Genomic DNA, 27,205 nt, shown 5'->3' with positions numbered 1-27,205 from the left:
AGCTAAGGCTTGGTGTATATGCCGCTTGCCCAAGGTCAGCTGGTAAGGATAGAGCTGGGATTTGACCCCAGGCTGCCTCGTGTAGTCTGGAGTCTGGGTGTGTCATTATTATACTGTAGACTATCCTCAAAAATAAGCACTAAACAATAAAGAGATGGGAATACACAATATCGATAAAGCGATATAGAATAGAGAATGAGAGGCGGTTGCTTATATCTAAACAGACGGGCCGGGGAGAGACAGTATTCGAAGACACAATGAAAAAAAAAAAAAAAGATGTCACAATGATTTGATGTCCCTTCAGATCTCCTCCAGTCCTTAAGTTCCAAGAATTTGTGACCAAGTCACAAGAATTTGTGGCCCTGTTGAGGGCAGAAATATTCAAAGAATGATGGCAGGGGCTCAGTTTACACTGTAGTTTACACTGATGTGCTGATATGTTTGACAAAGGTCTCTCTGGGGGGAAAAAGAACCCTTGCTTTGTAGCATTTGCTGATTTCTGTGGTATAAATATTTCCCATGACCGGTTTCAAGCTACCCACCTGATGTCCCTGAACCCAGAATTGGGAAGAAATATGCCCACTAAGCTCTCTTTAGTTGGTGTGAGCCAGCTTCAGCACACCAGTGGCTCTGGTGTGTATTTTGTTTTTATTTTTATTTTTTAAGATTTTATTTATTTATTTGTCAGAGAGAGAGGGAGAGAGCACACACGTGTACAAGCAGGGTGGAGCGGCAGGCAGAGGGAGAAGCAGGCTCCCCACTGAGCAAGGATGTGGGACTCGATCCCAGGACTCTGGGACCGTGACCTGAGCCGAAGGCAGACGCTTTAACTGACTGAGCCACCCAGGCGCCCCTGCATTCTGTTTTTAAACTGTGATTTCTGGGTTGTGCATCCCAGGGAGGAACTTACAGAAAGTTCTTGTCATGTGTGCTTGTCATGTGTGCTTGTGCTTGTTATGTGTGATACCACAGTGGGAAGGGAGAGACAATGGGACAAGAGTGGAGCTCTGGCCCCCTTTCTTCCCTTGTATTTAAAAAAAAATGAAACAGGGCACCTGGGTGGCTCAGTGGGTTAGGTGTCTGCCTTTGGCTCAGGTCACAATCCCGGGGTCCTGGGATCAGCCCCACGTCAGGCTCCCTGCTCAGTGGGGAGCCTGCTTTTTCCTCTCCCTCTGTTCCTCTCCCCACTCGTTCTCTCTCTCAAATAAATAAAATCTTCAAAAAAAAAAAAAATGAAACAACATGTTGTGAATATGGGTGGGGAAAGTGGCATACTTATCACACTATGGGGGACAGTGAAAATGAGTACAGCATCTTTGTGATTTTTTTAAAGATGTATTTTATGTATTTTAGAGAGAGAAAAAGCATGTGCGAACAGGGGGAGAGGGAGAGAATCCCCAAGCAGACTCCCTGCCGAGCGTGGAGCCCCATGTGGGGCTCAATCCCATGACCCTGAGATCGTGACCGGAGCTGAAATCAAGAGTCGGACATTCAGCCGACTGAACCCTGAGTACAGCATCTTTGAAGGGCAGTTTGGTACTATCTGCTATTTCTAACTGCTTGGCCCTGAATTCTTCTTCAAAGATTTTATCTTATAAATCCTATCTTTCTTATAGTCAAACATGGTGTATGTGAAGATGTATGTAATGTATATTCATTTCACCATTGTTTGTAACAGCAAGACCCTGGAAGCAGCTGAATTGTATTGCTGGTGGGGGATTGATTGAATCAATTATGGTATATTCTTAGAGTGGGATACTGGGCCACTGTTTAAAATAGTAGGTCATGTTTACTAAGAAGGGGTGATCTCCAGGATACATTCTTAAGTTAAAAACAACAACAACAACATGCAGAAAAGTGTATGTGGTATGTTCCCATGTGTGGGAAAAGTGGGAGGTAAAAGTGTATCTACACACCCACCCACACACATCACGTGCTTGATTATGCAGAGACTGTTGCTGGCAGACACCAAGAAAGAAGGTGGTTGTAAAATACTGTTTACCTCTTGGGGGGAATGCTTAAGGGATTGGGGTCTAGAGTGGATAGAAGATGTTGTATATCTTGCATATGTTTTTGAATTTTTTATTTTTTTTAAAGATTTTTATTTATTGAGAGAGAGAGAGAATGATAGAGAGAGAGCATGAGAGGGAGGAGAGTCAGAGGGAGAAGCAGACTCCCTGCTGAGCAGGGAGCCCGATGCAGGACTCGATCCTGGGACTCCGGGATCATGACCTGAGCCGAAGGCAGTCGCTCAACCAACTGAGCCACCCAGGCACCTATGTTTTTGAATTTTAAAACATACGCATATAGTATCCTTTCTGTTAAAAATAAACTGGTTTACAAAAAACTTCACTTTGGGAGTTTTCAACGTGAAAGCCCCTCTCCTTTTTAGAGGAGAATGGCAGATTTCCGTGTGGTTGCTGATCCCCGGTGTTTATTGAGCACATGCTGAGCGCCAGGCACCACCCCATCGTTTCTGGCTCAGTGTTCTCATGTCCGTACGCTGTGGGTCTGTGCATTGGTAGGCTCTGCCTGGACCCTAGCAGTTGCCCAGTGCACGTGTGAGCCACGGAAGTCCCATTTGCAGGAGAGGGGAGGAGAAGTCTTTGTGCAAGGTCATGTGGTATGCAGCAGAGGTGGTGAGAGTCACAGCAATCTTTCAAGTGTTTCAGGGCAGAGGTGACCCAGCTGCTTCTCAGAAATCGAGGTTATCTGGAAGGGCTCTCAAGCCTGTCCTGCCTCTAGTGCCTGGCACCTCTCTTGAGACCACATGCAAGTGTTCTGTCAGTATTAATTTTTCCATTTGTAGGACTCTTTGCTCTGGAAAGTTGGAGCTGTTTGTGGACCAAATGAATCACCGATGTGTTGAGAAACAGCAAAGGCCAGGAGATTGTGTCCTGTGGTGTCCTTTTCTGACTCATTATTATCTTCCCAACTCTTGTGTATGCATCGGAGGGCTAAAGGACTCTAACTTTGCTCCCTTAAAAAGGCCACCGTCAGGGCCTTTCTTAGCAAAAAAAGATGTTCCCAGAGGTACTTTTCCTGTTGTTTCCTGTAGCCAGCCACATTTCTAACCCATCGCCGAGCGTTTTATGGAACCAGACGCTTGCTCTCTTCTCTCTTCCTTATCATTTGGTAACAAATGCTGTAAACAGGTTATTCATCTCAAGAGGGCTGTTGTTACAGTGTTGTGATTTGATCAGCTGTAATCCACATGGGCAAGAGGACTGGAATGAAAAGTTTATAACATCGAAATCACAAAAACGGACCTGAGTATTATTTGAGAGTGTGACATCATCTGTAACATTCAGATGAAATTCTTGCCAGTGAGGCCTGTTTGACATTGGCACTTTGCTGTGTCTCGAGACGCTGTTGTGGGCTCATTCAGAGAGTGCCCTTAAGTACTTTAAGTATCACTGCCCTTGTGTGATGGGGAATGTAGTGGTTTTAGTTTACTGGGAGCTGGATGTATATATCAGCAGTGTTCTCCTAACTCCCCAAATAGTAATTCTATCTCCCCTGCCTGAGTGCAGATGCAAAGTTGGTGTCACTGCTGTTTCTTGTATGAGGCGTTTTCTGGTTCCCCCCACGCTATGCTGTGCTCCTCTTGTTCCGTGTAGTATTTAATTAAGGCAGTTATCTTACTGGCTTTAAATAATTGTAGCTGTTTGTAGCCGGCTCCACATCAGGCTGAGTGCCAGGAACGATGGCCTGGATCATCCCGCTTCCTCTGTGCATAGCCAGTGGGCAGCATATGTCACGGCCCTTCAGAGTTCATTAGCCAGGATTCTTTTGACCTCCAAGTAGAACCCCAACTTGAACTGCCTTCCACAGAAAGGGGATTTATGCCATTGGAAAGTCCAGGGATGGAGATCCAGGCGTGGTTTAAATGGTGTTGCGAAGGCTTACACAGTTTTTTCCATCCCTCAGCATCACCTACCATTTCTTTTTGGGCTGTGGTGGCAAGATGGCTATCAGCACTTCTAGCAAAAGAAAAAAAAGGGCACTTTTCCAACAGTTCAAGAAAAGTCCCAGAATTGAGTCTCCATGTTTCTGATTGGTCTTATCTGAGTCACATGCCCATCCCCAGACCAATTCCTGTCCTAGGCAAACGCGATGGTCTGATTGGCCATCCTGGATCAAATGCCCGCCCCCTGAAGGAGCTGGGGTAGGGTCTGCACCTCCCAGAGGGCAAGGACTGAGGTGAGGGGAGGTGGATATTCCCCCAGGAAAGCCTGGGAACCCTCTGTGCGTGGAGGGAGGGTTGGGTAAAGCAAAAACAAGGATGTCCAATAGGGTCGGTTTTAACCAGTGTTTACTCAGTGAATGAATTAACAGATGAATGAGCAAACAGGAGCGTGCTGCTGATTGTGTGAGCTGGTTATACAATACCTGGCATGGGGTTTTAACAGATGGAGCCTTTGCACGAGGAAGGATAAAAAAGAGCCTTGAAATCAAGTCCTGTGAGGATGACATTAAATTAGCTGAAATATTTAACAAGAAATAGGAGACACGTGAAAGCCGTTTCCAACTGTCTGAAGGGCATTCCTAGAAAGGGAGCCTTTGCTGGGTCCTCACTTTATGTCTTAGGTGCTGGGCTAGACACTTGGATCAGCATTTCCCCGCTTTTATTTTCATTTTATTGGTATTAGTCCACTTATGCTCATTATAGAAAAGCCAAAAGGGCACATAAAAGAGAAAAATAAATGCCCTCCTGTAATCTTACCATCGAAGGCTAATTGTTATTATTACCTAGGCATATATTCTGTCAACCTTTTTTCCCTGTTTGTAGCTGCATTAAAAAAAATTCTTACTTAATCTTGATAACGGCCCTTGTCAGAGAAAGAACCTGTGGCTCAGACTGAGGCACTGGAATCCTTGGGCCAGAATTCAGTCCCCCCATGTGCCAGCCTCAGAAGTCCTCTCTCATTTCTGGGCTTGGGTTTGCCTGCTACATAAGCAGCAGTGTGTGCTCTAACAGGGTTTTACTACCGTTCTATTCTGAGAATCCTGACTTCATCACTCCCTGTTCATCCACTCACTCTTTCATTCATGTACTCAGGAAATCTTTTACTGGGTGCCGGGGGTGTACTGATGAATGAGGCAAGGCTCCTGCCCCTCTGGAGCTGACTGTCTCGCTGAGCTCCACCTCATCTGTAAATGGTTAGATCAGCAGCCCCTAGGGCTGTGGCAGGACTGCTGATTCCTCCCGTCCCCTGCCTTTGTCGGGAAGCAACCAGCAAAGCAAAGAGGAACATCACGGCCAGAGGCCTGGTTGATATATGCCCTCTGCCTAGGATCCCTCTCCTGAAGGGAATGGGTGGATGTTGAGGGATGGGAGGCTCAGGGTATGCATTACCTGTCCTCACCCTTCCAGGCCTGGCTCTGCTGGGTAATCTGGGGTTTGGCCCATATTGTATACATATGATGACCCTATTTTTGAACCCCAGACTAGGACTCACCGTATGAAGCAGGGTTAGCCAAACAGAAGGAGGGAAATGCATATTTCTTGAATGCGACCTTAGGTACTTTTGCATGGCTCTCCTTGCCTGGGAAGGTAGGTATTAACATCCTCATTTTGTAGGGGAGGACTCTGAGGCTCAGTTGGATCTGTGATTTGAGCTCAGGCCTGTCTGATGGCTCCCAGTCCTGTGAGCTCCTTCTTCATGTTCCTCTGTTCCAGATGCATCTGGGGAGTAGGGCTTTAAAAGGCTATGGAATGAAATGTCAGTTTCATTCCATTCACCTATTTAAAAAAGTATTTATTGAGGGCCTTGTCCAGAAACTCTGCTAAGCCTGGGATACTGGCTGGCCAAGACCAATGAGGGCTCCTACTCCCAGGGAACTTGAAGTCTGAGTTAAATCATTAGAAGAGTGATGATATCTCTGCATACTCCCTTGCTCGGTGATTCATTGAGCCATGCACGTGGATGTATCAGTTAGGGTGCTTTGAGTTGTAAGGGACAGAAAACCTAGTTCAAACTGGATAACTGATAGGAGCAGTTGAGTGATTCACATAGGGGATAGGTTTCAAGCACACTTTGATCAGGGCTCCGGCTTCATTTCTTGGTGATTCTCTGGGCTCCGCACTTGTGTCTGTTGGCTTTGTTCTCAGGTTGACTCCCTTCATAGTGGTGAGAGGGCTGCTAGCAGCTTTGTTCATCGCTAGCAGACATCAGGAAGAGAACAGGTGTGTTCCAGGAGTGTAGAGGAGAGCTGTCCAATGTGGTGACCTGGCTGCTGGTACCTCTCAGACCACATGCTTGTTGGATCACATCCAGGGGAGGAAGAGCTACCATCTCTCCCAGGGCCACTGAAGAAAATTTCTGAGCTTCCCTCTGATGGGATCATCTCAGGACGCCTCCATCTCAATCCATCATGGTGGCAGAGGAAATGGGATAACACTGATTGGCTTAGACCAGTCAGGACTCATCATCCCTGGAACTGACAAATGAGGACCGAATGACTGAAGGATGCTGCTTGGTGGGAAGAATAGAATGGATGCTGAAGACACAGCTACAGTCCATAAGGGGGTAGGTAGTGTGTAGGATGTGGGTGTAGGAAAATGAGCAAGGTCTCCCTTCTCTTAAAAAAAAAGCGGGGGTGGGGGGAGGCCTTTCTCTTAAAAAGCTTGCCTTCTAGTGAGCTTCCTGAGACTTTGGCAGTGATCAGAGGAAGGGCATTTACTACATTTACTGAACGCTAGGCACTTTATGTGTTTCCTTAGTTCTTATAACACCCCTGTCAAGTAGGTATTTCCATTTCACAGATGAAGAAACAAGTTCAGAGAGAGGCTAAGTCACCAGCAGCCACACGCCTAAGAGCAAGGTGTTTTGAGGCTGTGCATCCCACATTCCTTCCTCTCCTTTCTGTGATGAGAAAGTAGAGAAAGTAGATGGTTACCAGAGACCCTACAAAGGTTCATCTAATGACACCCCTACAACAAGCAGGGCCTTGGGAGTAGTTACTCCTTTTCATTTCAGGCTTTTATTAGTGGAATTCTGCCTGCTTTTTTTTTTTTTTTTTTCCTTTAACTAACTCTAGAGGGGAGGAAAACTCCTGTCCCAGGTCCAGATAAGCAACCTATAATTGAGCTTCTGAGAAGAGCAGAACCATTGTCAACTCACATTGCATCAGAAGAGATGGTTGCATTCAGATAATTTTACAAAAATGGTTTCTCTCTGCTTTTGACTTTGCTGCCTGAGGCTTCCATTTGGTTTTAAAGTAATAGAGTAACTATTATGTAACTGTATACAATGTTTCTTTCCCCTGGGCTCAAGTTCACTCATGTGTTCAAAATACAGAATACATTTTTTGGTGAAGAGTTTATGTAAAGCCAGTGTGATTCCTAAATTAAACTGCCAAAACAAGGGCGTGCAAGCCGGATTTTCTGGTTTTCTCCAGACTCTGCAGAGATATAACATCCAACAGAGCGGGAGATGATTTACCAAAACTCATGCGTGTGCTGGTGGGGAAATGTCTGTGTTCTTATTGCCCCCTGCACCTACCGTGCATGTCTTGAGCTTTGCTGCCCATGGGAAAGAGCACTGGTTTATTCATAGATATCCTGACCTCATTTACTTGCACCCCGCTGGACATGGTTTCATCCTGGGAGAAATTAACAAAAAATGGGGAAATAAAAATGGTGGCTGGTGACAAGTTGACACATAAGACTTTCAAGTTAGATACTGGTTTTTGGAGTTCTTGTGTCTGCCTTCCATTTTTTTCAGGTTATTACTGATGATAATGAATTTACCTATCCAAATTTCTATTAAATTGTCTACCATGTTTTGGGTCCTGGGGATAGAGAGCCGAACAAAGCATAGTCTCCATTACTAATAGTCTTCAGTGGTCCTCCTCTGGACAGATCTTCTCCCAGTCTGTCCATACCAGTATGTTTTTTTGGTTCTGATTTACTCTGGGCCTGGCAAACTCATTAAATTGGACCTTGGAAAAAGGGTGAAGTACAGAAGAGGAAACAGGAAAGTCCTGCGGGTAGATGCTTAGGCTTAGGTGTCAAGAGGGATTGCTGAGCTCATCTTGTAGACTCTAGAGGGTGACTACCGTGGTTGTCATTAGGACTAGTATTTAGGGTTTGTTTTTTTGTTGTTGTTACCACAGCGTAACCTAACTCATCCTGACCGATGTGACCACCACTATCATAGAGGGGGCAGGATTCCTAGAATCTGGCCAGCTTGTGTATGCACTTGTGAATGCGTGCAGGTGCAAATACATATAAGTATAGATATGAATCTGGTGCCTGTTTATCACAGTGGTTCTCAAACTCATCTGCATATTAGAATCACTTGGGGATCTTTTAAAGTTCCAAAGCCCAGGACGTAGTATAGATGAATTAATTCACCAACTCTGGGGGTGGGCCATAAGCACTAATCGATTTTTTTTTTTTAAGATTTTATTTATTTATTTATTTGACAGAGACAGAGATAGCGAGAGCGGGAACACAAGCAGCGGGAGTGGGAGAGGGAGAAGCAGGCTTCCCCCTAGGAGGGAGCCCGATGTGGGGCTCGATCCCAGGACTCTGGGATCATGACCTGAGCCGAAGGCAGACGCTTAACGACTGAGCCACCCAGGTGCCCCAGCACTAATCGATTTTAAGCTCTCTGGGTGATTCCAGTTTGCAGACAAGCTCAAGAACCACTGGCTTATGAAAATTGTAATAATAACATCCCTGTTATTATCTGAAGAGGAGTAGGGATAGTGGTAATGACAATGATACTAGCCATCATTATCCTTTACTGACTGCTTCGTATCTGCCCGGCAGTTTCCTGAGTGTATACCAAACATTGTCGCATCTAATCCATACTGCAGCCCTGCCAGACAGCTCTGTAGGTGGTTGGAGAAGGAAAAGAAGGGGGTCATATCTTTTAAACTGATGTCAGCCACAGAGCTGCTTAATCCAGATTGTCAGGTATAGTCCAGAAGGATGGAGTTGTTGGGCTAATCTTATTGACCCCAGAATGACCGCTGTGGTCATCATTGGGGTTGAGACTCAAGGGTTGTTTGTTACCACAGCATAACCTGGCCCATCCTGATGGATGCAGCCATCCTTTTAATAACCACAGTGGATTCAGGAGTCGATATGCAAAAGCACATTTTGCAAAGTTATAAATTGAGAGTGAGTTTATTTTGGGTTGTGGCTTGGAAAGAGAAATGAGTGTAGTAAACCAAGCTATTAATCTTGGGTTGGTTGATTCATCCATCAAAATCACTCAGTGTTTCAAGGAATCAGGTTAAATAAATTAATAAAACATTACCTTGTATGTTTGTAGTGCTTTTCTCAATGGGATACATGGTGCTATAGGAACGTCATACAATTGCTAGTCTTCTTGACACATCCTAGAAGGACTGTTGGGCATCAGTAGGGCCATGTGTTACTGTAAGGTAATAACAGGAGCTAAGTGGTAGTGAAACGCTTACCCAACATCCATAGGGATGCCTGGCTGGAGTCTTGGTGGGTAGGCAGGAGTTTGGCCGGGAGGTGTGGTAGTGTTGTGAAGGGTGTTCATAGCACAGAGAATAGCACAGGTAAAGACCCAATAGCAAGAAGTAGTATTTATAGGAGCTGTATAATCAGTTTAGTATTAGTACCGAGAAAGACGTCATTCCCCGCTCTTGTGGGTGATTGAGAAGTCCCATACAACCTGCATTTCCACTTGTTTCTTTATCATTTGGTACATGTCTCCTAACATTTTCCCCCCACTTTGGGAGAGATTTGTGTGTAATGAAGGACCAAATAAGCATAAGGCTTTAATCCACTTCATTTACCGTAAAAGATCACACCAGACACCACACCTAATGTTGTACAAATGCTTATTAGTAGAGGTTTTTTTTTTTTTCTAAGATTTTATTTATTTATTTGACAGAGAGAGAGAGATAGCCAGAGCAGGAACACAAGCAGGGGGAGTGGGAGAGGGAGAAGCAGGCTTCCCGCAGGAGCACGGAGCCCAATGCGGGGCATCATAGTGTTGCAGGATTTTTTTTCTCCATCCCTGCCCACGGTTCTTGGTCACGCCACTTTGAAGTATGAAGAGGGAGACCAGACAGCAGTGGGCAGAGAAGCAAGGTTTACTGAACGATAGCAAAGTGATAGCACAAGCTCCCAAGGAGGGAGGGGACCCAAAGGGGTTGCCCAGTAGAGGTTTTTTTTTTACGGGACTCTGTTGATGCCTCAACCTTTGGATCCAGCCAAAGAACTGGAATGAACTCAGCCCGTGTCTGACTCTCACTCTGAGTCCAGGCCTTGGGGATCGTGTTCCCAGGAGACCCCTCTGAGCCCCTCTTGGGCCTTCAGTTCTCTTCAGTGTAAAACGTTGGATTGAAGGTGATTTCCAAGGTCGCTTACATGTCTAAAATTAGGTGATTCATCAGGTACTCATTAATGCAAGTGTCCTGTTAAATAAAAATGCTAAGTAAATACTGAAATGGATACTGCAGACAGACCAGAGCTTGGGCAAGGTGGCATTCTCCTCTCTACCTTGGTTTGTGCATTAAAATAGAAGGAGGGATGCTTTCTCATTAAACCTGTGCTCTAACATGAAATCAACACCAGGATTTTAGAGAGCAAGCTAGCTAAACCAGCTAAGCTGCTTCTTAACTTGGACCCTATTGGTTCTCTCTTAGAAAGGTGGTGGGTTTTTTTTTTTGTTGGTTTTTTGTTTTTTTTTAAATCATATGCAATATCTTTTCTTCTGTAGCCTCAAAACTTAAAACTTTTTCACACTGTAAGCTCGTCTTAGACATCCCCATTGTTCTGAATTTCAGCTAGTTGGTTAGACACCTAATCATTTTGGCGACTTGGGTGGGGAGGGTTTATATCTCACCTCCTTGCGTTGCTCATCTGTCTGGTTTTAGGGCTGTGTCCATGTTGGGAGTCTGGAGTAGGGTGATGGCCCTAGGACTGGGATAACTCAGGCTGGACCAGTGCTTGACCAGCTTGACCAGGTTTGACCAGCAGCACCTGTTTGAGTGCATGCCCTATGCCAGGATGGTGCCCAGCTCTGTGCCAGCACTGGGGATACAGTGGTAACAAAACAGCATGGGCTCTGCCCTTGTGGGGCTCCCAGTGTTGAAGGAAGTACACAAATCACTGTGTGATCATAATTATGTATGGGCTATAAACAAGAAGCACAGGGTCCTGAGCACTCTCATAGCAGGGCATCTAACCTAGTTCGCTTAAAGTTCAATTGCATGGACATGATGAAGAGCTCAGGAAAGCAGTTGGGGAAGCTGGAGGCATTAAGAGTCATGTACGATCAAATGCAAGATGGGAACAGGTGAAGGGTTCAAGATTAAGTCTGCAAATAGCACTAGGGTTCCTGTGAGTTGATAAAGTTCAGGACACCAGACCTTCCTTGGAAAGCTTCTTGCCCCTTTCCTTCTAATTCCGCAAGGCCAAAGGAATTATTCTTTCCATTAAAATCTCCAGGCCATATGTCTGTATCATTTCTTTGGCAGTTGTGTGTTGCTCTGTATTGTAGTAAGGCATTGTGTCTTTTATTCCCCGGAAGGGAAGGCTGTTTCCTATCTCGGTGTCTCCCCGCACCCCCAAAGTGAGTATGGAATTGTTGATCAGGTGGTTAATGAAAAGGCCTATAGCTCACCAGTTAACCTTAGTATGTGGGACGCGTCCTTCTTACATCCACAGCAGCAGATCAAAAGAAGGCTTAGAACCTGTGGGAAGAGTAACAGGTAACAGTCCCAAGTGCCCCTTTGTGCTCAAATTCACTAAAGCTTCCATCGATTGAGGCAATTAATGGGGGAAGCCTATCAACTTGGGAATAGTTTAAGAGATAATAGCTTGTAATTAAAAGTCCAAGATAAATCGGCTTTTCTTTTCTGCATCTTATTACCTAGTTTTCTTTCTACCCCTGTGATTCTGTTTCCATTGAGAGAGCCTTCTGTTTGCTTTGGCACCACCCGCCCTTCCTTCTGCCCTCCTTCAGAGTTACTCCCCACCCCCTTGGCCACTTCTTCTATTTCTCTTTTATCTTTCTTCTGGCTACGCACTTCCCTTTTTGAAGGCCATCTTTTTAAAGAAAATTGTTCAAAAGATTGAAGGAAAATTTTAAAAAATATTTCATCCCTACTCTCTCCTTTTAACCTCTTTGAGCCTATCTGCAATTTCTCCATGGGGACACATATTGTATATTAATGGCATTTTATTATATATACAGTTTTGTACTTTGCTCTTCTAGAATAGTCACAAATTTTCAACCAGCAAATGTTAATTGAGCTCCTACTATGTGCTGGGCGTCGTTATAATGGCTAGGGTAGATGCATCAGTGAACAAACCAGACATAAATCCCTGCTCTTCCTGAAGCTTCCGCCTGGTTCATGGAGAGAGAGAACACGCATAATACAAATTCTCTTAAGAGGTGACCACTGTTGCAGAAAGAAACCGGAGGATTAAAGAAGGTTGGGAGTATTTATAAAATATTTTCTCATGTTGCTACCATCTTCCTGTGTACTTAGGGGTTGTATATTACCCTTGATGTTGATGGATTGTATTTTATTTAGAGCATTTAGAGCCTTAGAACTATAAACTTTAAGTCTGGAGAGGACTTATGAATCATTGAGAGCAAATCCTTCATTTTTGAGGTGAGGAAAAACAGGTCCAGAGAAAAGAAATGACTTGCTTAAAATTATACCGCCCCTAAGTGGCAAAGCAAGGGCTTTTAAATTTTAATTAAATTGATTTTTGTTAATTCTAGAGACAGGTCTTTCAGAACCCTGCTATGCTGTTTCCCTCTTGTGGGAAATTGAATTTGTTTCTGGTTTCTATTATAAATAATGCTATAGTGGGCAGCTTTACACCAATACCATCTCAATGAAAGCAAGTTAATAATAACAGTAATAATAATAAATAATAGAAGAGGCTAATATTTATCAAGCACTTACATTTGCCAGGCACTGTGCTAAGTGCTTTGCATGAAATAACTTAATTCTGACAGCGAGTACTGTTACTTTCCTATTTTTTACAGATGACACAATGAAGGGATTCAGACTCAGGTCTGGGTACTTAGTCACCGTGATGGACAGCCTTCCAAGTTTGGATACAAAAGCTGCAGATTTCAAAAAGCAAGATAATCTGTAATGCACATTTATTTAGACACTTAAGAGTTTTCCAAGAACGTTGACATATTAGGTTTAATTGTATGCAATTGCTGTTTTTAGGGTAAAACGTGGGTGAATGTTAGCAGTTTCTTAGGTTCCGTCTGTTATTTCAGTTAATCCTCACGATAACGGTGAATTAGGTGGTATTGTGCCTGTTTTATGCATGAGTAGCCTAGCATTTTAGCTGGAGCTTGGACACTAAGTGGTATAATGAATGTTTGCAGAGAGATCTGAGGAAGGGGGGACGGGAGGCAAGGAGAACAGCGTGACCGAGGCCAAGTAACCAGCTGCTAATACCTGGCTCAAATCCTGGTTCCATGTCTTAGTAGCTTTGTGACCGCCCACGAAATACTTACATTCCTTGTACCTCATTTCTCATCTGAAAACTGTCATTATAAAGATTGAGTTTATGAAATGGGTGGAAATCACTTTGTTCAAAACCGGCAGAAATGAAGCAATCGATGCGAGGGCGTGGTGGTGGTACCTCCTTCTGCCATGATGTTTCAAAGCAAACCCATCTCTTTTCTCCAACCGCAGTGTTTCTGTAAAATGCACCAAGAAGCTTTTGAAAATGGCATGGATAACTTGATGACCCTTGACACCATTGGGGAGTCTCTTTCTTTACAGATAAAGTTGTCCTCTCACCCGGATGGGGTGCTAAATAAAGATGGGTGGAGCAACAGAGATGAACCTCGGTTTGGGTGTTTGGGTCACCGCAGGGTGAGGTCCAGGAACAGATGGCCCACCCAGCTGTTCCTCTCCCTCCCATTGTCTGGTGCCATTTCTAATTTGACGATATCTTGCCCCCCTCCTTCAGGTGACCCCCTCCTGGGCCTGTGCATCTTGATAAGTTGGCCCAGCCACAGTGGGGGCGGGCAGGTGGGCAAGACAGCGAGTGCCCTTGGGCACTGAGCCTTCCTGCTGGAATGGGGTCTGTTCTTCTGGTCTGCTTCACCAGGTGGGCCTGGGGAGGCCTTTCCTCCTGGAGGGGAGTGACTGTCAGAGCTGAAAATGCAAAGTGGCTCCTGAAACCCCACCAGGGGCTGGGCTCAAAGTGCTGCTGGTGGGAAAAGGCAGTGCATCCTGAGCATGCCCTCTTGGGTTTTTCTGCAGCCAGCTCTTTGTCTCCAAATGGGGCAATGGGCTTTGGGCTGTGGACTGCTTAGGACATCAATAAACCCTGTGAGCCACCAGCCTGTCCCTCTAGGGAAAAACTGCCTCAGGGCAGGGCTGGGGAGGCAAAGCCATGGCTTGCAGAAAGTCTCTTCCTCTTTTTACATTAAAATCTTGGCAAGAAACTGCACTCTTTATTTCTGTCCCCTGTATCAGCAGCAGATTTTTTTTTTTTTCCCTTAAATAAAAATTTATTGACTTTAAATACTGAACTCCGAGGCATCATCCTGGCTTCGTCAGACGTCAGCTTTTCCCGTTGCAAACAATTTTGCTTCTGCAGTTGACGGGGACTCTAATAACTCCAGGTGGTGAATGGGCGGTGGGGAGTATGATTCTGTAGAAATACAAGCTCCAAAGCAATACAAACACAGAGGCAAAAATGGGAAGCTTGTCAAGAGGGAAGTGCTGTATTAAAACATGTTACCTTTATTGGCATTAAAGAAACCTCCCCTTTAGCTCAACATGAGGAGATGTGTTACATCCTTTATGGTGTAGCGCCTGAGTGGTATAGAGCCTTTCACAACAGGGCAGCTGAAGTACTTTTATTAAGGAAAGGTGATTAAGATATACCGTGAGATGAAACGCAGCAGATTAGTTTAGAATATGCACCATTTTTATAAAAATATATGCATTATCTTTATATAGATACAGAAAAAAACATTTGGAAGGGTGTCCACATGGTGGGAGGTTGGATCGTAAGTGTTTATATTTTCTTCCTTTTGCTCATCTGTGTTTTCAAATTTTTTCTGCAGTCAACATGTGTTATTCGTATAGTTAGGGTGAAAGGAAGGTGTGTGTTGGGGGGCTGGGAACCTCCCTTTTTTACCCAATCATTCTGCATACTTACTGAGGGTCTCCGAGGAGCTGGATGCACATAGTGACAGGTGTTGGAGTGGGCAAGATAGCCCCGGCCTCTGCCTTCACAGAGGTGGTGTTTTCGTGGGAGGCTCTTTAAAAACATTTTTAAGGGTCGCCTGGGTGGCTCAGTCGGTGAAGCGTCTGCTTTCAGCTCAGGTCATGCTCCAGGGGGGTCCTGAGATCAAGCCCTGCGTCAGGCTCCCTGTTCAGTGGGGAATTTGCTTGTCCCTCTCCCTCTGCCCTTCCTTCCCGCTCTTGCTCTCTCTCACTCTCTCTCTCAAATAAAATCTTAAAGAAAAAGAATAAAAACATTTTTAAGCTAGAAAATAAAAATATTTACAGGTTGTAATAAGTACTGTGAGGGAAAAAAAGCCAGTGACCTGCAGGAACGAGTGACAGGAGGTGGGGGTGGGGCGATGGCAAGGACCACTTTGAGGAGGTGACCCTTAAACTAGAAGGCCAAGAAACAGTCCCTTGAAGAGGCTGGAAGGCATATTGGAAGCACAGGGAAGGACCAGCTGTGAGAACCTGCCACCTTCCTGCAGGTCACCCAGAGGGCTGGCCAAAGTGGATGTTGTGGAACTGCCCACTGGTGAGAAATGTTACATTTGGGAACGTGACAGAGGCTCATAGACAGAGCCTCTGGGGAAATATGGCCCTAAGGACAACTTTATGACTCCTGAGAGACTGGTTAATGTTTTGCTAGATAACAGGAGTGTCAGGAGTGTGTTAGGGTTTGAGTTGTTGGCTTTGTACTCTGTTGCTTTTGGGTAGGAGCTCTGATGCCATTTTTCATGCTGGACAGGCCTTTAGTGCTACCCTGGGGATGCCCAGGCCTCCTTCCCCTGTCTTCTTCTGGATTCGTGAAACTCTCGTCCATTGGTGCTCAGGCATAAGGCAGGACACTAGAGTCTTAGTCCTTAGCCTTTGGACCCCTGGCCATCCTGGAAATGTTGGGGAGGGTGCTTCTTTCCTCAAGTATTCATTCCTTCCACCAAGAGGATGAAGGAAGTAGTTGATAGAAGTCCCTGAATGTTAGGTTGAGGACTTATACGGTGATTTTGAGTTAATTATGGTAGCACCATCCAGAGTCCTCTCTAAGAGCAATCTGAGCAACGCAAATCAAGAACCATAACAGTGGTCAGATCCTTTAACCCAGAAACTTCGGTCCAAGGAACTCATGTGGAGGGTGTATATATAGATACATATCTAGATAGATAGATAGATAGATAGATAGATAGATAGATAGATAGATTTTTTTTTTTAATGGGGAGAAATCTAGAATACAGCAATGTCTATAACAGCAGTAATAGTCATTAATGAAATTGTGCTTTGGGGCTTTGAACATATTTTCCTATATAGTACTTATGAGAGCTTTGCAACATTCCTGTGAATGAGGTTTTTAGGCTGGTTTCCCAGATGGGAAGTGACAGGTTAGTGAGGTCACATGAGTGGCCCTGGTTCACTCTGGCAGATTCAGGCTCTGACCTCTAGTACACGCATTGTTGCCTGGAGGGTTTGCTCAGAAACTCAAGAAAATGTTGGGAGTCAAGAAAGCATAGGGAAAGGACCAAGACCGAAAATCGTTATTGAACTTAACACATGCTTAGTTCCATCCCAGGTGTTTTGTACATTTTTGCCAGGTTCATCTTTACAACAAACTTGGGGGGAGACAGGCTCTGAGAGTTTGAGTAACTTCTATAAGATGTAGAACAGGATTTAGACCCTGGCTAGGCTGAATCCAGAGCTTTGAGGGGGTTTGGGCTCTGCTGTATTGTCCTCGGCTTCACGAGAATGAATTGCTGGATGAGTGAGTAAATGGTAGGCTGATGTGTTCTTTTCCACAGCTCTGCAGTTCTCTGTGCAGTGTATTTGCCCAGTCGTCTCCCACGAGAGTTGCAGCTTTGCTGGCCCTTGTGGCCACACTTTTCCAACACCCTTCACCTAAAGGCTCTCTTCCCTCGCTCAACCCATCCCTTGCAAAATGCTCAGAACCAAATGAGTCTAGGGTAAACCAGGCATGCAGGGTGTGAACCTTTAGTAACTGAAGGAAATGGAGCTATTTCAACATGATGCAATGTTCTGCAGCCATTAAAATGATAAATGTGACTGTAGAAATATGAAACGGTATTGGGAAATAGTTGCACGTATCTGATAGTAGTTGAAGCAACGTGCATTCACATAGGTAAAGGTGGGAAGAGGACAGGAATGAAAACTGTGAAGGTATTGGGATTGAGTGGTATCACCTTCCAGTTGCTCTGCTAAGCTAGGAGTGTCAGGGTCACGTCCCACAGCTTCTGCTGCTTCTTCCCCCAGATTCAACTAGTCACAAACTCCTGTAGATTCAACATGAGTATATATTTTTTTTACTTAAAGATTTTTTTTTATTTGACAGAGGAAGAGAGAGCACCAGCAGGCAGAGTAGCAGGCAGAGGGAGAGGGAGAAGCAGGCTCCCCCCACCCTGAGCAAGGAGCCTGATGCGGGGCTCAATCCCAGGACCCTGGGATCATGACCTGAGCTGAAGGCAGTCACCTAACCAACTGAGCCACCCAGGTGCCCCTAAACATCAGTATCTTAATTCTGGTGCCCATTCTTGCTCTCCACTGCCAGTTTCCTAAAGCAGGTTCTCATTATCTCTCCCCTGGACTGCACAGCAACTTCAGTGGTCTGTGGGTCCCCATTCTCATTCCCACTGTAGTCCATACTGGACACTGTCGTCAGAGTGATCTTGATATAAAACACATCTAATTATGTCTCTCCTTTGCTGAGAAGCTTCTGTTTACTTGTTATTGCCTTCAGGAGGCAAGTTCAAACTCCATAGCATGGTGGTTGAGGAGATCCTTCACCATCTCACCCAGTCTTCCCTCCAGCATTTCATAAACTGCCCTTCCTCTGCCCATGTGCCTTCTCTTCTCATCCCTTCCCTGATCTCTTCAAGACCAAACCCATCCTCTCTGAAGCCTTCACAGCTGTCCAGGGATTGTTGGTTCTTCCACTCTCCTAGATTACAATGAATCGTGCTGTGCTGTAATTATGAGATCACAGCTCTTTCACTAAATCCTGAGCCCCTCCAGGACAGGCACCTGCCCTGTCTACTGACCTCCACTTTAAACCCTCAGCATGGTGCCTATGACATAGTAGAGGGGCGGAATTGTGTGTTGATTGAATGCATCAATGATTAAGTGAAACAGTTTATTCTTTGTAATGTTTTAAAGTTGATTTAGTAATGCAATTTTCAAAGGAAACAGCATTTAAAGAAGGCATCAGGAACTTCTGAAATTTACAAAAGCAGAGTCAAGTTATGTAAATGGACAAACTGTGGAGTTGACAGATTGGGTTTGAATCCTGGATCTCATACTGAGCCTTGGTTGCCTCATTTATAAGATGGACATCGTAATAGTACCATATAGGGTGGTTCTAAAAGCAACAGAGGAAATGCAAGTAAAGTGCTTAGTACAGTGCCTGGCACATAGGTAGGACTCACAAAGAAAAATGCTAACAAGCCACAGTGATTAAATCATCGAGAGCAGAGTGCTCTTATGTAAACCTCTTTTTTGCATCCTCCTGCTTTTTTCAACATAAAACTTTGAAAGCTTTGACCTCAGCTGAAATGGGATTACATTCATGCAGGATAACGAAGAAAGGATCGGGGAAGAATAAATTCAGCACTTCTCTTAAGGTCTTGTTTTCTGTTCTCATTTTCAGGATATCCCACATGGGATAATGGTTGAGCTTATGTGTGAGTTGTGACGCAGGCCAGGATGGGTCTAGGGCTGACAAGGAGAAAGGTGTCTCCAAAGGGGGCTGATCTTTTTTTTTTTAATGATTTTATTTATTTATTTGACAGAGAGAGACACAGCAAGAGAGGGAACACAAGCAGGGGGAGTGCGAGAGGGAGAAGCAGGCTTCCCCCAGAGCAGGGAGCCCGATGTGCATGCAGGGCTGGATCCCAGGACCCTGGGAGCATGATCTGAGCGGAAGGCAGATGCTTAATGACTGAGCCAGCCAGGCGACCCTAAAGGGGGCTTATTTTATGGTTATCATTCATCAGTGGGCTTTTCTTGGCTGGACTGAAAGCTCCCTCAGGCTGGCATCATATCTGTGTTGCTCTCCATAGATAAAATTAGGACCAGTGGATGAAAATTGTTGGGTATCAGATTTTTGCTCAGTGTAAAAGAAGACATTCCTCACAATGAGAAGAGGCCGACCAGTGCAGTAATGAGTTCCCCATAATGGGAGATATTTGAGCTAAACTGGATGGGGTTGAGAATACTATGGAAGAGAGTTCTGCTTTTGTTGGGATACTGAGGTAGAGGAGTGTGGTTACTTGGAGTACATATTTAAGGGACGGGGCAGGTGTATGAACTCTCTTCCTTGGTACAAATTGAGGATAGTGGGGGTTTCTACGGACCAAGGTTATTTAAGGATGCGTATCAGTGTGTCAGAAACATGGACCACAGTTCCTGGATTGTGAAGACGTCTGCCAGCATCAATGTTGGCAAAAAATTGGCTCCCTCAGTTTAATTGAAATTGATGAAGATTATAATAGATATAGAACCCCTAAATCATCCTAAAGTATGATAATTAGGGCAAAAGTCTGAGGCCTAGGACTCTTGCCTTTAATGTGTGCCTTCAGAAAGCCATCCAATCTCTCTGTGACTCTTCTAACACATTTCTATATAGTATGGCTCGTACCATGTAGTCTCCATGTAACTCAAGAGGAAGACAAAAGGCTAAATAAGGTAAGGGTTGCTCTTCTGTATTTGGGGCAAGGAGTGATTTCTTGGCCACATCTGGTAAGGCTTGGATGGTTCCTGGCATTTTACCTATTTGACCAGGAGTTCATAATCAGGGTTTTTCATAGGTAAGCTTCCTGGGACCATAAATCCCCTGACATTGTATGTAAATTTGTGTGTATTCTTCTGGGGGAGAAAAACCCCTACTTTTGTGGGATTTTCAGTAGGGCCCATGACCCCAAAATATTCAGAACCATTTACTTCCATGGTAATGATCTGCTCAAACCGAAAATATTCCAGAGAAAGGTAACATTGTAATCATTTACGCTTTAGTGTTAATGAAAAAATATGAGAGTTTCATAGCAGGATTAGGATGAACCAGCTAGATAGATGTTCTGGTTTTGTATGTAAGGAGGGAGCATTTATGTTCAAGAGTGAAGGAGGATTAGGGAAATAAAATGCTGTGCCCTGGGCCACATTCAAGTTCTCTGCCCCACCCCCCGACATTTTTGCCCAGAGCGGAACCCTAGAACAAAATCTCATTCATCTGAAAGAGCGGTGCGTGGCAAGGTACAAGTCTCAAGTGGCGCCTGATTTCTGTCCTCAGATTGATCATTTAACACCTCCCCAGGGCGTCTCCAGGATACCATTACAGGCGATAACGGTGCACCTCTAAGCTCTGAGGAGCCTGCCAGCGCTTCTGCCTTAACGGGGAGCGTGAGTGAGGTTCAGTACCTGGCGGAGAGGGAAAGGCGTGTTCACCAGCCCAGCCATTCCAGGCGTGGAGAGTGGTGGGAGGTGGCAGTTTCGCGGAGTTCAGTACAAAGAGTCCTGATCTGCGAGTTCCGAGTTCCAGTTCCTGCTTTTTCCGAGCTCGCTGACCTGAGACAGCTCCCCCCTACCTCTGAACCTCAGTTTTCCTTCTGTCAAATGAGAAGGCTGCAAGACTCGGATCCACCCAGATGCCATCTCCGCGCGGATGTGCTGCCCCTTTAAGGAACGCGGGGGCGCGGAGGCGGTGGCCGCGCCCCCTTCCTCTCCTCCCTTCCTCGCCGGACCACCTGTCTCAAGTCTCGCCCCGCCCCCTCCAGGAGGGGCGGGGAAGAGGGGCGGGGAAGGAAGGCCGAGGATTTACCTTGCGGGGCGGGCGCGCGACGCATGCGCACGGCCGGACAGGTCCGCTGCGCCCTCACTTCCTGGCATTCCCCCCTCCCCCTCCTCGCCGTTACCCTGTACATCCGGGTCACTTGCCCTCCCCACTCGGAGCCGCCGCCGCTGCTGCAGCCGCCGCTTGGCTCGTCGCGGCTCCGCCACAGGGGCAGGTGCGGAGGGGCTCCCGGTCCGGCCGCCGCCGCTGCCCCGCTCCGGGCCCGGGGCTCCCTCTAGCGCCGCTGAGGAGCCGCCGCCGCGGCCCGAGGAGGGCGGAGGAGCGGGGCTGAGAGCGCCCGGAGGCTCGAGCGGAGGGTGAGTGATTTGTTTTTACCCTTTTCCCCCTTCCCTCACGCCCCTCACTTTCCTGCCCCAAGACCCCGTTTTGGCGGCGAGGCGGGCGCGGTGGTGGCCGCGCCGGCGCGGGGCTTCCTCGGCCCCCGGCGCCGTGGGCCCGCCCCGGCGCCCACCCCCGGCGCCGCGGTTGCACCTCTGCGGGCGCCCCCCTTCCGCCGGCCCGCGGCGCCCCGGCCCCTTCCTCCGCGGCCCCGCCAGCGGCTCATTCATTCGGACCTCCTTTTCCCCCCCTTTCCTCCCACCCGCGCCGCCACGCGCGTGCTCGCCGCGCCCTCCCACCCCCAGAGCCGGCCGCCGCGCGTGATATCCGGCTCCCCGGCTTTTCCCCTCCCGCGTCGGCGCTCGCCCCCCACCGTCGGCGCCCACCTCCCTTAACTCCTCGGGGCCGCCTTTCCTCCCTCCCTTTCTCCCCGGACTCACCCGCAGATCCACACCCCCTTTTCCCTCGGACTGCGCCACGCCTCGCGGCGGCAGCCACTCCCCCTGGTCACCCGCGTGGCACTTGGTGCCTTTATTGCCCCTCTCCGCCCTTCCACCTGCGCGGCCAGGTCGTCCAAGTATACACCGCGTTGACCACTTAAATCCCCAGCACTTAAAGTCCAGATTCTCGGTCACAGGGTGTGGTCTTAGGGTGTTTCCAAAACACACAGTTTCTGTTATAATTGCCCAAATCTGTTCCTGTCAAACTGTAGTGGAAGTGGCAATTGCTGTGTGTGTGTGTAACTCATGGCTATTCTAGGCTGCACCAGATATCTTTTTTTTTTTTTTTTTTTTCCTGGAGGGCTGTCTGTGATGGGTTAATTTTCTCAGACTGTAAAATTTGGCAGAAGATTGCTACTCCTTTCTACACCTCCACCTTCCCGCTCACTTGGTTCCATGACGGATTTGCAACATTACCTGTTACTACCGTTTGTTGGTGAGACTTTTTCTCCTCTTAATTTGTCGACAGCAGTTATCGAGTGTCCCCTGGTGTGCGGAATACTGATGAAATGCCTGAATTCTTGCAGTACCACAAAGTGCCATTCTGGATAAGACAAAGATTTTTGGAATTTGTTTACACTTGGTTCCCCCTCCTGCAGATTTATTGCGTTTGCCGTCATTTTACTCCGTAATCTTTATGTGGAAAATGTGGATCAGTCAATTTTGTGTTCTTATAGTCTTGCAGTTTGGCAGACTGACATTCCAGAGGAGTGTTTTATGTAGATGAAGGAATTTGAATCACTTCGGTCTTTGGGGACTTATTGCAAATCATTTTAGACAAATGGACCTCAAGAAAAACGCACTGATCCTTTTAATTCTTTAATTGTATTTAATAATAGAAACAGAAGCTTTGTGTCTAGAGCACTTTGATAATTGGGGCTTATTTGATAACCCCTTGGTAAGTGTTGTAGTTGGCTAAAACTGCCTGATCAGCATTCATAAAATGATATGATAAGCCTCCCCTTTTTTTTTCACGTGACTGTGGTTGTCTGTAATAATGAAGTCAAAGGAAGGTTTTTAGTCCTGTAGTGTACCTACCTGGATATCAGTATGATACAGTTGCTATCAACGTTAATATCAGCATTTTCTAATAGCCCTTCTGGGGAGCTAAGTATTAAAAAGGCACTTGGCCGTGTGTTCTCTTTTAGGTTTTGGATAACCACTCTAGCAGTAAGATTTCTTAACTCATAGTTAAGATTGCCTCTCTTTGGCAGAGCAATTTTGTTAGATAACATTTTTCAATTCTTAAAACTTTTAACAGTTACATAGCTACTTCAGAGGAAGTTCTTGGATCATAAGATGCTGGATCTATAGTATGAACTCTAGATCATTTGGTAATTGGGGCTAGATTTTTCTCTCCCATGAAATTGGTTCATCAAAGGGAGACATGATTAGTAAATTGATTCTAGTTGCCCTAGCAAAAATATAATTTCATATTTTAAGATTAAGCGAATTTAGTTTATTTCTGATAGATTACAGGTGATATTTTACATAATCAGATTTAGAATTTTTCATTTCTCTGAACTTTCCCCAAAAATGGGTTAAAAAATGTGTTACAGGGGTGCCTGGGTGGCTCAGTTGTTAAGCGTCTGCCTTCGGCTCAGGTCATGATCCCAGGGTCCTGGGATCGAGCCCCGCATCGGGCTCCCTGCTCAGCGGGAAGCCTGCTTCTCCCTCTCCCACTCCCCCTGCTTGTGTTCCCTCTCTCGCTGTGTCTCTCTCTGTCAAATAAATAAATAAAATCTTAAAAAAAAAAATGTGTTACATAGTGTCACTCTTGAGATTATTATATTCATATTTGGAATGATCATTTACCATAGTAAGTGATTGAAGAGTATAGAGGGATGCTTATTTCATTTTACTGCTGGTTTCTTTGGGGGAAAATACTGGACTGTCGCTTATATGAGGTTACTTAAATTATTAAGTATTGATGCACTTAACTGTAGGACCTATAATTTGCTCTTTCACTGTTTAAGGAATACAAAATTATAATATTTGGAAATATTTAATTATATTGTTAGTGACATTCCCGCTATTATTTTTGGTCTCTCCTTTTCTTTTACTGCACCAGAATTTAGCCTGGTGCACAGTGGATACTCAAATGTTTTGAATAATTGAAAGAATGGCAAGGTCAAAGAGTTTTTGACTATAGCATCATTTTGTAATTATGTGGCAAAAGTTTTGGGAAAAATGTTGATTGCTCTCAGCTGCAGTTTTCTCAAGTTCATATATTTTGAGAATTGCTCTATTTGATTTTTTAAAGTGCTTTGAGATCTTTGGGGAGAAAGTACAAAGAAAGTACAATAGGCATGTCATTTTATGTTACGCTTTAGTCCATTGAGTAGATTTGTTCACTTAGAATGGATATTTGATATCTTCTCAGTATTCATGAGCAACAGTCAATTCAGGTTATGTCTTGTGCATTTAAAGTCACCATAAAAATTCTTAGATGTGTAAGCTCATCCTGTATTATGATCAGTTCACCAAAATGAGGTTAATTTTTCAAGAGATATTTTTTCAAGTGGCAGAAATGGAACGTATCATCAGTAATGTGACAGTGGTTATGTAATACATTAATGATCTTATTTATTTGAGAGAGATTGAGAGAACGAGTGAGGGGGGAACAGAGGGAGAAGCAGACTCCCTGCAGAGCAGGGAGCCCAACATGGGACTCGATCCCAGGGCCCTGGGATCATGACCTGAGCTGAAGGCAGATGCTTAACTGACTGAGCCACCCAGGCACCCCAGTGTTTATTTAATATTTCAGTGGTGGTGGTCATAATGCTAATAGTAACTAGCACATAGTGTTTACTACTTGCCGGGTTGAGTCTAAGAAATTCTTTACAACAACCTTGTTAGGTGTTAGTATTCCCATGTCACAGACTAGGAAATTGAAGTTAAGTAATAACTAAAGTGACACAGCTACTAAGTGATAGAACTTGGTTTTGGCTCTTTAATTATTATGCTGTGATAGTGAACACCTACTATATGCCAAGTTCTTTATATACATTAAGGTAGTTTTATGACAACCCTGCCTGGTATAGGTTAATTCCTAGTTAACTACTAATTAACAGGAATAGCAGGCTCAGAGAGCTTACGTAACTTGTCCAAGTATGCTCCCAAGTAGGGTGAGGAAGGCTGGCATAAACCCAAGCCTCTGTGATTTCTAGTCTTTACTAAAATTCTATTTCAAAGTACTGATTTGAGGTCCTGTATTTTATATTATATATTTAGAAGGCATACTTAAAACAGCCAGTCTAAAAACTTTTTCAGCTGACACACAGGATGGAAAATGTTCACTTCTCTACTCTCTTGTGAGCATATACAGGATTATAATTTCCTGCTTACTAGCTGTAGCTTCACCCTTTTCCCACTCATATAAGTATATTGGAATGCAAATGAGTGACATTTGTAAAACTTTTTATTGATTGATTGATTGATTGATTGATTGATTTTATTTATTTATTCATGAGAGACAGAGAGAGGCAGAGGAAGAAGCAGGCTCCCAAGGAGCAGGGAGCCAGATGCGGGACTCGATCCCAGGACTCTGGGATCATGACCTGAGCTGAAGGCAGATGCTTAACCATCTGAGCCACCCAGGCGCCCATTTGTAAAACTTTTTAAACAAGGAAATCATTCTTAGAAGGTTGATTCTTTAAAAACACACATTTCTTGTGACACATCCTATGTTCTGATAGTGGTACCACTGGTGAGAAAGGCTTTTTTTCAAAGATATTGGGTGATTCTGTTTAAGTAGAAGACCTTATGCAAAGATATATTTTTGTAGCTATTTAATTTATTTTGAAAAGATGACATTCAATGGTACTGTTTTATGCAACACTGTGAAGTTTTCAATCCTGTGCAGTTATAGTCTGCCATGGGAGTAATTTCTACTTGATATATTCGAGTTGGTACAATATGTCTGGTATTGTATTATAAACCTAAACTAATACGGACACTTCACTGTGCTTAGAATATTTCTTCCAGTCATAAATTGGCATGTTCTCAGATAATTCAAGTTACACTGAATACTAATTTAGGTCAAACAATTTTAGGACATACGTGCTATGAAAAAAGTTATGACATATTCCCAGATATTATTATTTGGGGATTATTTATGCCATTTCTCTGTTCTTTATGAGAGTAATAGAAAGTTGAAGGCACTAATTTAATCCATGATTTACTAGGTAGGTCTTGAAGTGGACTTTTATAGTTTGCTGATTTGTGCTCTTATCGAGAGATTCTACTCATTGTAAAATTTTAGTATGTATGGACCAAACCGTTGCACTAAAGCCCTAATTTGCTTTTGTCTGATAGTGTGAAGATTCTCAGATTAACTATGAAATGGGAATAATAATGTCTCTGCTGTGTGCCTCACAATTCTTATGAAATATTTATATTAATTTCAATGCAGTGTGGTAGGGAGGGCAAAATATAATTTTATTAAATTAACACATTTCTTTTTTGCGGGGGACACAGGGAGAGGGAGAGAGAGAGAATCTCAAGCAGACTCCTCACTGACTTGAGATTCTTTCTCTCCCTCTCCCCCCCACTTGCTGTGTCTTTCAAATAAATAAGTCTTAAAAAAAAAAAAAAACTTGTTTTTGATAATGTATTTTTTGACAACTAGCATAATACTTGGTATATGATTGTTATGAATCCCCCAAATAGTTAATGAACACATGAGGACGCTTATAATAACAGTGAATAAACTACTAGTAGTCCTTCCTTAGAGTAGAAGAGCGAGAAAAATAGACAATGTGAGTTCAGTGCTATGTATTCCATAGGTACCTAATCTTATGAGTCAGGGTAAAAGTCCATGTTGTCATGCCATTTAAACTAAAACCTGAGGAGTGGACCAGTAGTCAGTCAGACAAAAGGGAGGATGAGGGGCGCCTGGGTGGCTCAGTCGGTTAGGTGTCTGCTGTCAGCTCAGGTCATGATCCCAGGGTCCTGGGATCGAGCCCCACATTGGGCTCCCAGGGAGTCCACTTCTCCCTCTCCTCCCAGCTCCTGTTCTTTGTTGCTATCTCTGTCTCTGTCTCTGTCTCTCTCTCAAATAAATGAATAAAATCTTAAAAAAGCGGGGGGAGAATGCACGGGCCTAAATTGAGGGAGAGGCAAAAGCTTTGAGATAAGAGAGGTCAGGTACATTTTAGAAATGGCTACTGGTTCTGTAAAGGAGGTGTGGGAAAGAGGTACACAATAAGTAGACTGTAAGCCTGGCTGCATGAGTTGTGTTAACAAGTTCAGGTCAGTTTGGACTGAAGGCTATAGGGAAACCATTATAGGATTTTCTTTTTTTAGGATTTTAAGG

General features: G+C 44.8%; 1 protein-coding gene across 15 annotated transcripts in view; it reads left to right on the top strand.

Annotated features, from left to right (window-relative positions):
• The window catches only part of CYRIB (CYFIP related Rac1 interactor B), a 147,646-nt gene that overhangs the window by 44,336 nt on the left and 76,105 nt on the right, over positions 1–27,205 (top strand). For 3 of the 15 annotated variants that reach the window (XM_035011944.1, XM_035011947.1, XM_035011943.1), the window contains exon 1: positions 21,284–21,366. The exons of 9 other annotated variants lie outside the window; for them this stretch is intronic. Coding sequence is in view for 1 of the 6 variants with exons in the window: in XM_035011937.1 (XP_034867828.1) it covers positions 6,474–6,533 (60 nt within the window). In the remaining 5 variants the exon portion in view is untranslated. Of the gene's footprint in view, positions 1–2,280; positions 6,534–21,283; positions 21,367–22,295; positions 22,325–27,205 lie in introns of those variants that run through there. 3 more of the 15 variants (XM_035011937.1, XM_035011953.1, XM_035011954.1) reach the window with 3 other exon arrangements.

Source organism: Mirounga leonina, unplaced genomic scaffold (genome assembly GCF_011800145.1).
Source record: "Mirounga leonina isolate KUSES-001 unplaced genomic scaffold, KU_Mleo_1.0 Mir_165, whole genome shotgun sequence".
In the NCBI taxonomy this organism is placed as follows: Eukaryota; Metazoa; Chordata; class Mammalia; order Carnivora; family Phocidae; genus Mirounga; species Mirounga leonina.
The sequence above is the reverse complement of the archived record's forward strand: the minus strand, read 5'-3'. Positions and strand labels throughout refer to the sequence as shown.